The sequence below is a fragment of the Squalius cephalus genome (assembly GCF_949319135.1).
Source record: "Squalius cephalus genome assembly, chromosome: 15".
In the NCBI taxonomy this organism is placed as follows: Eukaryota; Metazoa; Chordata; class Actinopteri; order Cypriniformes; family Leuciscidae; genus Squalius; species Squalius cephalus.
Window position 1 is genome coordinate 16,915,795 of NC_137136.1, and position 13,693 is coordinate 16,929,487.

Below are 13,693 nucleotides of genomic sequence, written 5' to 3' on the forward strand. Positions count from 1 at the left end.
AGCATACGTAAGAGCGCTACTTCATAGTGAAGAGTTTCAGAGCGCCTACCCACAGACCCGTGTGGCTGCAGTCAAATGTTGAGGCGCGTACAGTGTGAGTGAAAGATCGCAGGTAGGAGCGCGCACTTCACTTTGTGCTTCTTAATACTGCTCGAGTCCAACGTGCTATGCCTTCCGAAATTTTGGTTGGAGAGGGGGAAGGATAGGATGGAGAACAAGGCGACTGAGGTCTGTGTGGACTGAAGACAAGAGCGCGCTATGGAGATGACCGCTCGCCTCGCGCACTTGGACACCAAGGTGGATGGCAGAAACTGTGATGGGCTTGTCAACCATAACGGAGAGACGACGGAGATAAGAGTACCGCTCTCTCACACGGGGAAAAGACTCAGTCCGATCGAGGGGGGAAATCTTTACAGACTGCGTGACAGAAAGTTCCTTTTGGAGGACAAGAAGCGCCTCTGCGCGTGGGCACTGGGAACCGCGTTGTTAGGCATTCTGCTGATGGTATTACATGCTGAGCTGTGCCCAGTAGTGTATCAACCAGTAAGTATACAGCTATAATTAAATACTGGTAACGGTAGCGCGCTTGAGACAAGTGGTGCAATTTATGGATGGGCGACTTTGAAGGGTAAAATTATATTTAATAAGAGGAAATATCACCCAGATTTAAAAAGAAAATTATTTTCTTAGTTATTTAGAGTAATTTATATAGGCGTACAAGAAGAAGAAAAAAAAAAAAAAAAAAAAAACAGGTCTAAAAAGTTCCAAAATTACGCATGGCTGGAATATTCAACTTTAGTTGCAGTAGGGAACTAAAATGTCGTTGCTCAAATAATATCTTAAAGAGAAATGGTTTTATGTAAAAAGTGGATAAATGTTGTTACCGCAATGCACTATTCCAACCTGGGTTGATTTAGTGATATACCTATTAAATCTGGTTTTGACTTTTAACAATTTAAATGTTAGCACATGATGGACATTTTTAAGATACTTGACAAGTCATATTCCCAGGGTAGCAGATTGATCAAAAGAGGAAACATCTCTAAATGATAATCTTTACTTTTATATAGCAGGTCTGTTTGGTCATATATGTTTATATCTTCACAAGAAAGAGATTAATAATAGCATTAATAATGTTAAGTTGAAAACAGAAAATACAGATAAAGCACAATGCAACAAGAGTTCCCATGTAAAACCGCCCCTGTTAAATTCAGAGCCGATGTCTTTATCAAAACACATCCCCAAATAGTCCATCTCAACTTTGGCACACATAATGACCTGTTGGTCAGTGAGGTCCAATTAACACAGGGAATCAGTTAGTCTGTGCTCTGCAGTCACTTATTACCTGTTGTGTCCCTGTTGTCTGACATTTAGCAGGAAATTTTAGCCAAAGCAAATTACAGTGCATTCAGAGTTTGCATTGAATCCGTTCATGCATTCCTTGAGATTTGAACCTATGACCTTGGCGTCGCTGGCATCATGCTCTAATACTGTCTGAGCTACAGAAATGCATGATTATGAAGTTTTTATATACGATATAGACACATATATTTTGGATTTTTAAAAATGCATTTAAAAAATGAATTACTATATCTTGTCGTGATTTCTTTTTGATAAACGTATGAAAACACTGATTTGAAGAATTCATTAAATGTACTTTATATTATTGTGAGAAAAAAACCTTATTTTAAAAACAACTCTTTACTCATATTTACAGTGTAACGTGTGTCCAATAGAAAATTAAAACAAAAGTAATTTATGATTGATAACATTATAAAGCTTCTACATGTTCTACATTTAAACCTTTAAACATTAATTTTTTTTTTTTTTTAAATGATAAAACAATGTTGATTACACAACACATAATCTATTAATCTATTTGCAGTCTCACCCTGAAATTGGTCAACATGAGTGACTGAAGAGTTTTTACTTCCTGACTGACAACTAATCAGTGTTTTCATCATTGTTTTCTGGATTTGCTGTAGGAAGTTTCCTACAATTATTTTTTGGTCATACTCCCTAAAACATAGGCTATATATATTTTAGACAATTTAGAGAAAGAATTAATTTGCACCTCCAAAGCATAGCCTACTTCTGCAACCGTGACGACTTACCATTCTCATGGAAACCAAATTATACAGGAAAAGCAGCTATTTATGCAAGTTTTTCCACATTTTGTCCCCCCTCCCTTTGTGCTGCTCAGACTGCCTATTGCATCTTTCCACACCATTTAGTGCATAATTAGCGCCTGTTTGAATAATGGATTTAAGTGTTGACCTCAAACGGGACATAAGCACTATGCTGATTTTCACGTGTTATCCTGTTCACATACCGTGGTGGTTGGAGCGGTCAAAACAAACTTCAACTCTACCCCCGTAAGCTTTACCTACTGTTTCCTCAATGTTGCTGTTGCATTCATACACATTAACATGAACACTACACAAAGAAATCATTCTTTTTTTCTTCAAAAAACAATATTTGTGAATAGCTTTTAGAACACTATGTGTGCAATCCATAGCAACTTTATCTATTCAGTATCTATAAATTGTTTCTATAGATGCTTATCACGGTTATGTAGGTTTAGACTTTGTATTTAAGACAAATTGAGCTGAACTGTGTTCAAGAAGTTGCCAAGTCTTTATACAACCAAAAGCATTCATTGATTGGTGATATTATAAGCTACAATGAAAGTTTCCACTTGAGTTATATACCTGATCTATGCTAAGATTTTTCCCTATGAAATCTGTTTTCTCGTATTGTTAAATTCACAGTTGATATCTTTATCAATATATGCGGTAAACTGGCTCAACTTTAGTGGAAAACATGATCTGTTGGCCACAGAGATGACTCACAGAATTACACCTAAAGCAGGACATCAGATATCCTGTTGGTCATTTAGCAGATGCTTTTCTTCCAAAGAAATCTGAAGTACAACAGGCTCCTCCGAGTTGTCTGAAGTTAACTTCCTTGCTCAACTTAACACAGCACAACACAAAAGTGGTTGGATTCTCTTCGGTTTTTAGGTCACCCCCTATCTGTGATTTAAAGGTATCTCTTTAGTATTTAAGTGGCTGCTACCTTAAGGAGCTTTTTCTACCTGACCAAACTCTGAAATGTAGTTTTGTTGATGTAACACAATGTATTTAAGTTTTTTACAGTAACCACATTTTTCAGGGTAATATGTTTGTAAATGCAGTATTTTTGAACTGCTCAGAAAACTGACAAGAAACCCGATCACACTATCATTTTTTTTCAGAATGGGAATAATGATGTAATTTTTGCCCATTTTCTTCTGGAAATGTAATGACATTTGTTCTTGAATTTGCATAGCAATATTTGTTTTATGGCATTTTAGTGGCATTTGTATGGAGAAGGACCACATGCTAACAGAACGATCTTCCAGGCACGATCATTTATTTAAGCCCACCATTCTCTTGGAAAACAGGTTATGCAGGAAAATTGGCTATTTATGCAAGTTTTTCCACATTTTGTCTCCCTCCCTTTTGTGTTGCTCACACTGCCTAAGGTCATATTGCATCTTTCCACATCATTTAGTGCATAATTAGCACCAGTTTGCATAATGGATTTGAGTTTTGACCTCTAATGGCATATAAGCTTGATGCCGATTTTCACATCTTATCCTCCCCACGTAACAAACAAAACAAAGCAAAACTATCTTCCTTTTGCTGTCAAAAAAACATCCGATCTTGAATAAGATTAGAAAAATGTTAAATTGTTTATCGTGTTCTACAAAGAAAGCACCTGCATCATACGGGACATGTAATGATTAAACAGCAGAAATTACAGTGAAATACTTTAACTTTAGGATAGTGTAGTTATTAAATGTATATCTTTTGTATTTAAGTAAAAATGTTCAGTTCTCACATTGACAAATAGTACCACACTGTAACCTGTATAGCATAATTCACTGTCATTCTCTGTGTTTTGTCTGTTCTCTCCAGGGATCCATTTATGCCCTCTCCATAAACGGTCTCATCAGTTTCTCCACTGGGTGTCTGCTCATTCTCATCATCGCCTTCCATTATAAAGACATCAGAGTGAGTGTTTTTGTCCAATCTGAATCCGTTGAATTGCCTCTTCTTAATCTCTTAATGTCTGAAGATATTACTCTTAAAGGGACAGTCTCCCAAAAATGACAGTTCTATCATGATTTACACACCCAAGATCCAAACGCGTATGACTCATTTGTGGAAAACAAAAGATCATTTTTTGTCCATACAATGAACGTTGACTTTCATAAACAATTTGAATTTTCAGTCAGAATTTTCATTTTTGCGTGAACTTTCAACCTCATTTATTGTCAGCTCCGTTTCTACTAGTTTCTTTTATCGCGGTGTCACTTATTTGAATAAAATGCCTCTTGATGTTATCTTGACTGCTTCAAAAGAAACCATATGAGCACACACATATGGCATAAAATTCTTGCTAGCAATAAGATACAGATGAGACTTCACACAGATGGGATATGTTTATCTTATGATATGTAATGTCATATCCCAATGAGAGTTGTTAAAGTACAGGATTAAATAGTGTAACCCAATACATTCAAAGATTCCTACCCTTAATCAGTGGCGGATCCTGGCATTGGCAAAGGGTGGCAAAGCGCTTAGAGGCGTCATGGGGCACCGCTCGCGTACGCAGCATTTAGACACGACTTTCTACTCGTCTTTATAGTTCATTTGAGGCAGTTTCTAAACGACTGTGTTGAGAGCACATTATTGTAACGCAAGAACACATCCATGTAATGCACGAGCACAAATTTCTCCGCTTGCAGGCAGATTCACTTGAGCACAAAACTGGGCGCACACTTTCAATATACAGTGGTCTCATGGCTATGCGTTCGCTCAGATATTGCATGTGCAATATCTATCGTATTTTTTTGAAAGTCAGGGTTTGAAAGTCAGGGTGAGTAAATGATGACAGAATTTTCATTTTGACGTGAACTATTCCTTTAACCATTACTAATTCAACTTTATACTGGAAAATACTCATTTGGTTGTGTGACTACAGTTCCTAACTGTGGTGTATGTCACATTGGGTTAAACAAGAAATAACATTTATGGAGTCCAGTTAAAGAAACCTGAGTAAATTTGAACAGTGTCAAATTCAGAAAACGTTTCACAGCATCTACAAGTGCAGTGTAGAGATAAGAAGGGAAGTGTGAGGAGCAGGTGGGGCTTATCTGAACTCCTCACACTGAGTCGGCAATATGGGGGCCAAAGGGACCTCATACCAAAAAAATTGGTACAGACAAGTCAGTTACACTTCACTATGTGTTTCTTTGTGTGAGTCATTTGGTTAAAGGAACTTAAATGAAAGCAAAAAAAGAAGAGGAACAGAAGAATTGAGGAAGATAAAACAGGAGAAATGAGAAAGTAAAAAAAAAGGGGTGATTTAGGGTCTTCAACAATTGTGTGTCAAATAAACGTCTGTGTCAAATAAACAAAATCTGATGTACTTTGAGAAAGCATGTCATTTGGCTAAAAGCCCCCTGCTAGTCTTAAGTACCTCAGCACATGTCTCCATCAGCCCACTCTGCCAAGACATCACCTGCTTTTACATGATCTCACATCTCCCTCAATTCACCCCAACCCCCACCCCCACCCTATTCGCTGTGCCTGGCAAACCCTTAACTGTGTTCCCATGGAACTCATATCGCACCCCTCATCGTCGCTGTAAAGGCCTCATTCAAGGGACAAAATCTCTGTCTGTAGCAAAAAATATACAGGATTTCATATGGGCTAATCTATTTAATATCATAAAATAAAAAATGTTCCATATTAAGGTCAATGGTTTTCAAAGAAAGGCTACTCAAAGTCACTGATGAGTATTGTTAATTCTTTCAGTTGCGATTCCTATCAAAGCAGGAACTTATGCAACCATGTGTTGCATGTGTTATCAGTAGTGTGCAAAAGGCAAAACATATCCTTTAAGCCGCAGTCCGTAACTTTTTATTGTGTTCAAAATTTGTATAAATTTCTGTATAAGCGAATCTCTTTTAATATAAGCGAGTACATCATGAATCTATTTTCCAAATCGTGTTTTTGTCTCATCCTGAATCACTACGATACACCTACAATAAGTTTTTTTATTTTAAGTTTATTTTATGCATTTATTTAACTTGAGCTGTGTAAGGCTGGAAGCTTACGCTGCTATTTTGAACCAGTAACCGCAACAAAAGGCAGTTGAAGGACGACGTGTATAATTCAAATATTTATCTGACTCCAATATAATTAATCTGACTCCATTAAAGTTGTTGTTATTCGTTAACCTTTTATTCTTTAAAGGTAAAGGTCTTTCTTAGAACTGATAGGAAAACGTAGGATTTAACCTGAACGTTTATATAACGAAAGTTATAATCACTTTAGCTTTAAGCATCATCAGTGATAAAAGGAAAGATTCTCAAAGCCTTTAAGGCAGGCAGAGTTATTTATGAAGTTACGTTTAAATATGGAACAGTAGAATGGAACAACATACTGTATAGAAAACTTAGTTGTAACAAATAAAGCACTGTCGTGCAGAAGAGGCCGTAAAAGCCTTTCTCATAGTATGAGGTTACGCACCGGTGCGCGAGAGTGGCGGGGTTAAAGCCTTTCTCCTAGATCAGGGTTCACCAATCTCGGTCCTGGAGGGCCGCTGTCCTGCAGAGTTTAGCTCCAACCCCAATTAAACACACCTGAACCAGCTAATCAAGGTCTCACTAGGCATACTAGAAACTTTCAAACAGGTGTGTTGGAGCTGGTTGGAGCTAAACTCTGCAGGACAGCGGCCCTCCAGGACCGAGATTGGTGAACCCTGTCCTAGATCAACAGTTACCTTTCCTTCTTATACCCTGAGCAAAGCATTGTTAAACATGAGTGGAATACCAACACCGAAACCGACCGATAGGAAACCAAAAGATGAGGCAAATGGGTTGTGATCAAGAGGGGGAGAAGAACATTAACATCATTTATTCTCCTCAATGCACGTTTAACCAATAGATTGTACATTAGGAAACTTTAATATCTCTATTAAGTTCACCACCATTAATTTCAGTTTATAAGCTGTCAGATGAGACCAAACATGACATATTGCCTGGAGTGTCCCAACAGTCCTCAATCAGCAAATCCCTTGCACTAGATAGGCATTAGCATACTGTGATGATGAAGGCCATTGTGCCATGTTTAATTCACATGTATACCTTTAAAAGGCTTTTTGAAGCACTAGGGCAGTAAAGAGTTCTGCCCATATTTGCTCAGCCCTACAGCTGTGATAAAGTATCCAAGCGTCACAACGGGAAGCAGAAAGTGTCCGACTTCACGTCTCCGTGTTCACCTCCTCCCCGACTCTCGCCGATCGATTACATCCAGTCACAGCCGAAGTCGAACGCGCCTGAACTGAAAACTAGGACACTAAACGTGAAAACCCACCCAAACATACAAAGAACATAGAAACACTGACTATCCTTTACACTATTGTGATTACATACTATTTATGTTACAGTTAATTATGCTGCATATTTGGTGCAGTTCAAGTAGGCCTATTATGAATTTTCCTTTTTTTTGTACCATTTTTTATTATTATTTACTTTAAAATGGTTTAAAATTGTTCAGATTTTACAGCAGCTGGAACTGGTCAAATAAGTGTAGCGGTTGTACACTTACAACCAAATTCTGGTGTACTTTTCAAACTGTCTGATGTAATCAAGACGGCTGTTGATTAATAATGGTGTTACTCATTTTCAGCTCTAAGTCATGTTTGATATTTTTTGTGTCATGTAATTAATGAGGCATTCACTTGTGATTTATGGTTTTGAGTAGTTTCACTGACACACTTGTCCTTCACAAGTAAAACAGTTTACAGCTGGACGTCCTATCAGGGAGGGCAGGGCTGTGTTTATTTTGGCACTGTTCTCACAGTGAATCAAGAACGTCTTGCTCATTTTCTCGTCTTTGCCATACTTTGTTAATCATTGCTTCCTTATGAGATCAATCAAGTGATTCTCTTGTTGATACACATCCTGCCTCTGTTTTTCTTTCCTTTCTTCAAGCTTTTCATCATTGACCACAACCAGGTGGACTGGCGGATTGCCATGACCAGTAACCGAGTGCTTGGCATCTCCCTGGAACTCATTGTCTGTGCTATCCATCCTGTGGCCATCTACCTGAGGCCAGATATGGGGGGCAGACTTGGGGGGAAACCGGAGCAAAATTCCTCTACCCCCCTCTGCTTGTCCTCCAGTCACAAAGAAGTCATGCTCGATGTGGAGCTGCTGCTGTCGGCCCTCATGTTCCTGAGACTGTATCTCGTGCACAGAGCCGTCCTGTTACACAGCAAGGTGCTCCTCAGCGCCTCTTACAGGAGCATCGGCTCCCTCAACAACATCAACTTCAGCTTCCGCTTTGTGCTCAAGGTGTTAATGAACAAGTATCCGGCCCGAACGCTGCTGGTCTTCATTATGTTCTTCTGGCTCTCCGCTGCTTGGATGCTGCGGCTGTGTGAAAGGTATACAGAACGTGCAATTACTAGTAAAGAAAAACACATATGCAACAGGATTTATTATAGTTTTTTCATTGACTCGTTACAGCTCATCAAGTGTTATCATGCTGATTCTGATGTTGATGGTCAATTTGAGTTGTGGTCATTTGTTACAAATAGATTTAATTCAGGAACAAACATGTTGTTCTTCTGCACTCAGAAGTCATTTTTCAATGTCAAATTTCAAACAAAACATTCAAACATTCTTTCATTAACAGTGTTGTCTTTTCGTTCAGTTTAAGTAGATGTTCTGAGTTTTTCTTTTGTTCTGAGTTATTTACACAGCTGCTCTCTGTCTCCACCTATAGGCAGAAGCAGGTCGAGACAGGTGGCATGGACACAGCACTGTGGCTCATAGCTATCACCTTCCTCACAGTGGGCTATGGAGATGTGTCCCCTCACACCAGCTGTGGGAAGTTGGTGTGTCTCTTCACAGGCGTCATGGTAAATATAATTCATTTTGAGACAAATGCAAAAAATGCAACATAATTTGCTTTTGTTTTATTTATGAAAGTGCGGTATTTGTTAGAGCATTAAACTAAGTTCAGTAAAAGATGTTTGCTCATAAAAGACAAAGAGTACTAATTATTCATTGAGCTCCATATCTTTGGTTTAATAAAGTAATATGTTTAGTACTATCATATGACTTTGTAACCACATGCATTGTTAGCTGAACACATTATAGGTCTCCCGACTACGGCTAGTCGTAAATGCGACAATAAATTGTGTGTCTATATGTGGTTTAGTCAGCTATATCTGCATACCATGAATATGATATATTGTCACAGCAACAAACACAGCACGAGCCGTGATGTCGTGAAAAACGACTCTTATGCACTGGTTCATTTTAATGACCGAGTCAAAAAGATTCACGAACTCCCTCGTGAACCATGAGTCATTTTTGGTTATGTCCTATTCAAAACAAACCAGAAACTGTGTTACTTCAGATTCATTACATTTACATATTCACTTAATCATTGTTCATGTGAACATGAATAATGTGAACATTACAGTTATTCAATAAATGAATTACGGTTTTCTTAAAAACAAGCAAGCGGGGATGTTGTTTGTAAGTCGTTTGCCCCCTAAATGGCACACACCTCTTTTTTTAAATGTAAATAAGTGTCTGTAGTTGTCGCAGCTTCTGCTTCATCACACATAAAGCGTTGTGACTGAGTTATGAGATCCACGTCCAACTTGACACATTTTTTTACAGTTACAGCTGTTCTTCCACCCTTCCTGACAGAGACACTGGGGTCTGACTATGATGCTGTGCTGACAGTTTATAATTTTAAATAGAATCATGGTCTGTGACATCTCACATAAAGAGGCATGTTCAATCATGATTAAAGGGATGGTTCGGAGTAATTTCAACCTAGGGTCCTTTGCACCATGTCCTTGAGCCGAACACCCCCAAAGAAGCTTTTTTTCCCCGTAAAAGTCCTTTGCAAAGCTCACAAGTGTAAGGAAAAGTGGAAAACTTTTCCGATGTGTTGACAACTTAGTGTTAACTAATAATTGTTGCAAACTGCTACTACCAACAAAATATTAGGGCATACCTGGAACTGGGCATCGTTACACTACATCTTTATGCATCACTTTCTGCCAGGACTTTTACGGGCTTTTCTCAAATCACGGAAGTGACCTTGACGTCCGGGTTAGCGGTAGCATAAGCCATCAAGCAAGTGTTATTTAAATAAACTCCTGATGTACTTACAAACTTTCCAACGCCTCGTTTTATGAGTACAGAACCTATTTGTACTACTGTAGAAGTTTAGTACCATTCCGGGCATTATTAGTGGGGTAATTTACGAGATACAACCTTGGATCCGTTAGCGCCTGCACTTAGCCATTCGCCTGATATCTCTAAATAAGCTCTAACTTTAATAATGTTCGACCAAGGGAAAAAAAGCTTCTGGGGGGGTGTTTGGCTCGAGGTCATGGTGCAAAGGACCCTAGGTTGAAATTACTCCGAATCATCCCTTTAACAAACAAGTATTGAGAGTTGCATTTTAACAAATATCCAATAATATATATATATTTTTTAATTTGTCTTATGTTGGATAATGTTGAAATCATATCTTTAAGACATTATGAAGGTTTTAAAAAATGGATTAAATATAAACTCTCAGGGTTTGTGTGCATCGGGGTGTATCTGAACATAGGGTTCAGTAAGTGAAGGAGGGAGGGAACAATTTAGCAATACGATACACAGATTGTTTTGTCTGTAAACCAAGTACTTTGGTTACACCCGTACGAGATCATTTCAGACCGAATGACTGAAAATATAGACGATACATATGAATTTCATGTCAAAAGTTTACAACAAGAAGCTTATTATATAATATTATTATTTTTTAAATATTAATATAAGTTTTTATTACATAATTAAAATTGAAGTAGTTTAAAAATAAGGTCATTTTGGTTAAGGTAACATTAATTAGTGCATTTACTAACATTAATTAAGAATGAGAAATACATTTGTTACAGTATTAATTAATCATTGTTAATGTTAGTAAATACAAATACAACTGTCTTTGTTAGTTCATGTTAGCTTAGGTCCATTAAATAATATCAACCGATGTTGATTTTAATAATGTATTACCAAATTTTGAAATGAACATTAACCGAGATTAATAATGCTTTAGAAGTATTCTTCAGTATTAATCAATGTTAACAAAAGGAACCTTATTGTAACGTTTTAGCGAATGTTTACAGTGACGTAAGAGCCTGTGCCAGTATGTGTTGGGAATTTGTGGTGTATGTTCCTGAGTGTTGGGTTTCCAGCCATACTCTGACTCAGGCAGCTGCATCTGCACCGGACTGTCCGCCCTTCTCTTCTCTCCATCCCTCATTTCCGATCAGGGCAGATAAGCCGGCAGGATAGGAGCATGGGGCTCACACGACAGGAGCATGGGGCTAAAGCCAAACCCAGACACCTCCCTGACACAGTGGAAAATAATCCTTCACTCTTCTTTCTCTCCCTCGCTCAGTGTTTTTATAAGCTTTCCCCTTTTTTTAGGGAAAACTTTCCACCATTGCCATTTTTAGGTGGTTTATAGCATTTGGCGCCACTAGATCAGGAGGGTGTGCCAACCTGTGCCTAAGACTTGGAAAACCAGAAAAAAAAGTTTCCTAATCCAGTTGGAACAGTATACCAACAGTTCATTAGGGATTGCCTCTCACCTGTAGTTCATTCAAGCGTAGTGTTCAACATGACTGGTTGCCTCATGTAAAAGCCTCCTATCACTTTCTCCACATAAAGACGAGACTTTAACGACTTTCCAATGGCATGATCAGCTTCCATCATCACCTGTTACCCATTAACTGGAAGTATGAAGGAGCGTCTGTGTGTTTGTCTTGCATACCTGCACTGCACTGCACTGCAAAAAAAAAAAAAAATTATATATGTAAAAATTGTTTTTTATATATATATATATATATATATATATATATATATATATATATATATATATATATATATATATATATTAATCAGTATTTTTCTTATTTCCCAAAAAGATAAATATAATTACGCAATTTAGTATTTTTTATTTTTTATTTGCTCTGGTTATAAATTACTAATTGTTTTTTTTTTACCTTGCTTTAAGCTTAAACCTCATTAATTCTAATGAGCTAGAAAACAATAACAAACAATAAGAAAACAGCCAATTGTATAAGAAACTTAATTCAAGATATATTCTCTGAAAACATTTCTTAAAATCTTATGCCGTTTTGTTTCCCAAAAAGTAATCTTGCTTTAAATATGTAAACTTTTGTTGTTTTTTTGTTGTTGAAAAAAACAAGAAAAAAATACTAATAAAGAAATTATAGTGTATCTTTTTGCATCTTGCATGAATTCCAGACAATTCTGCTTATAGGGTGGGGACAGTTCAAAAGATTAATGTGTATCTCCATATTTTAGTTTATAACACTTAGGAATCCACATCGTCTGCCAGCAGAGTAAAGAGCATTAAGGGAGAAACTCTTGTGAAAAAATACGGTTGTATTAAAGATTTTGCTCGTTGAATTGATTAATTCTGGCTTACTGAGATGATTGACTAAGGGGAGTTCTGTGATTATACTTTACCATATTACTTGACTGCTGTGAATAATCAACTATGGAAAAACTGTAGGCCTTTGTGTTTTCAACCCTTTTAGTAAATACCGTGAAGCAACCTTAAAGCGAACTGATTAAATTATTGCTAGCTAACTATTATTTCTTTCCATGACAACTAACTGGCTCTCTCTCTGTCTCCCTTTCTTTATCTCTCAATTATTTTTTTCTCTAATGCAACAAATTAAGGAGCTCAGGTAAATGAACTGTTTAGTGTAAAATTACATGGAAACATTCTATGGAGTCTCATTTCCGTCACAGAATAAAACATTTTTAAAGTTAATTGCGACTTTTCACAATTACGAGTTCACATCTCACAATTCTAACTTTATTTTGCGAGATGTAAAGTCAGAATTGCGTGATATAAAGTCACACTTGCAATTGCGAGTTTATATCTCACAATTTTATATCACGCAGTTGTGACTTTATAACTCGCAATTGTGACTCTGTATCATGCAATTGTGAGATAAAAGTCGCAATTACCTTTTTTATTTTTTATTCTGTGGCGGAAACAAGCTTCCATACATTCCTCATAGAGACACTCACTTTTTTATAATGTTCTTCCATGTAATACTTTTGTTTATGTTTTGTTTTATTCATTTATTTTGGAAAATCTTTCTAAATTTTGAAACTGATTTGAATAAAATAAACACCATTATATTCCACCCCGCCAACAATTATTTATACACTTGTTACAAAGAATATCTGAATATCATTAAGTCTGCATATTTTATGTCTGAGTATATGTTTGGGATAATGAGACAGATGGTAACCATGCTCATGTCTGTGTGTTTGTTGTCAGGGTGTGGCATGTACTGCTATGTTGGTAGCAGTCATGACTAAGAAATTGGCACTTAACAAAGGGGAGAAACATGTGCATTTCTTCATGATGGACATTCAGATCTCCAAGCGGGTGAGCACACAGACCACCACATACAAAACATGTTAATGATAATTAGACTTAGCTTAGCCATTTGGGAATGCTTAACTTAATCTTTAAATACATATCTCTGTTGCGGATGAGAAACATAAAAAGCA

At 37.1% G+C, this 13,693-nt stretch overlaps 1 protein-coding gene across 1 annotated transcript in view; it reads left to right on the forward strand.

The window, feature by feature from the left end:
* kcnn4 (potassium intermediate/small conductance calcium-activated channel, subfamily N, member 4) overlaps window positions 1-13,693 on the forward strand; it is a 24,009-nt gene continuing 10,316 nt past the window's right edge. Inside the window, exons 1-5 of the mRNA XM_079894619.1 lie at window positions 1-543; window positions 3,963-4,058; window positions 8,051-8,505; window positions 8,847-8,982; window positions 13,458-13,568. Coding sequence (XP_079750745.1) covers window positions 259-543; window positions 3,963-4,058; window positions 8,051-8,505; window positions 8,847-8,982; window positions 13,458-13,568 — 1,083 coding nt within the window. The 5' untranslated portion in view covers window positions 1-258. The remainder of the gene's footprint in view (window positions 544-3,962; window positions 4,059-8,050; window positions 8,506-8,846; window positions 8,983-13,457; window positions 13,569-13,693) is intronic.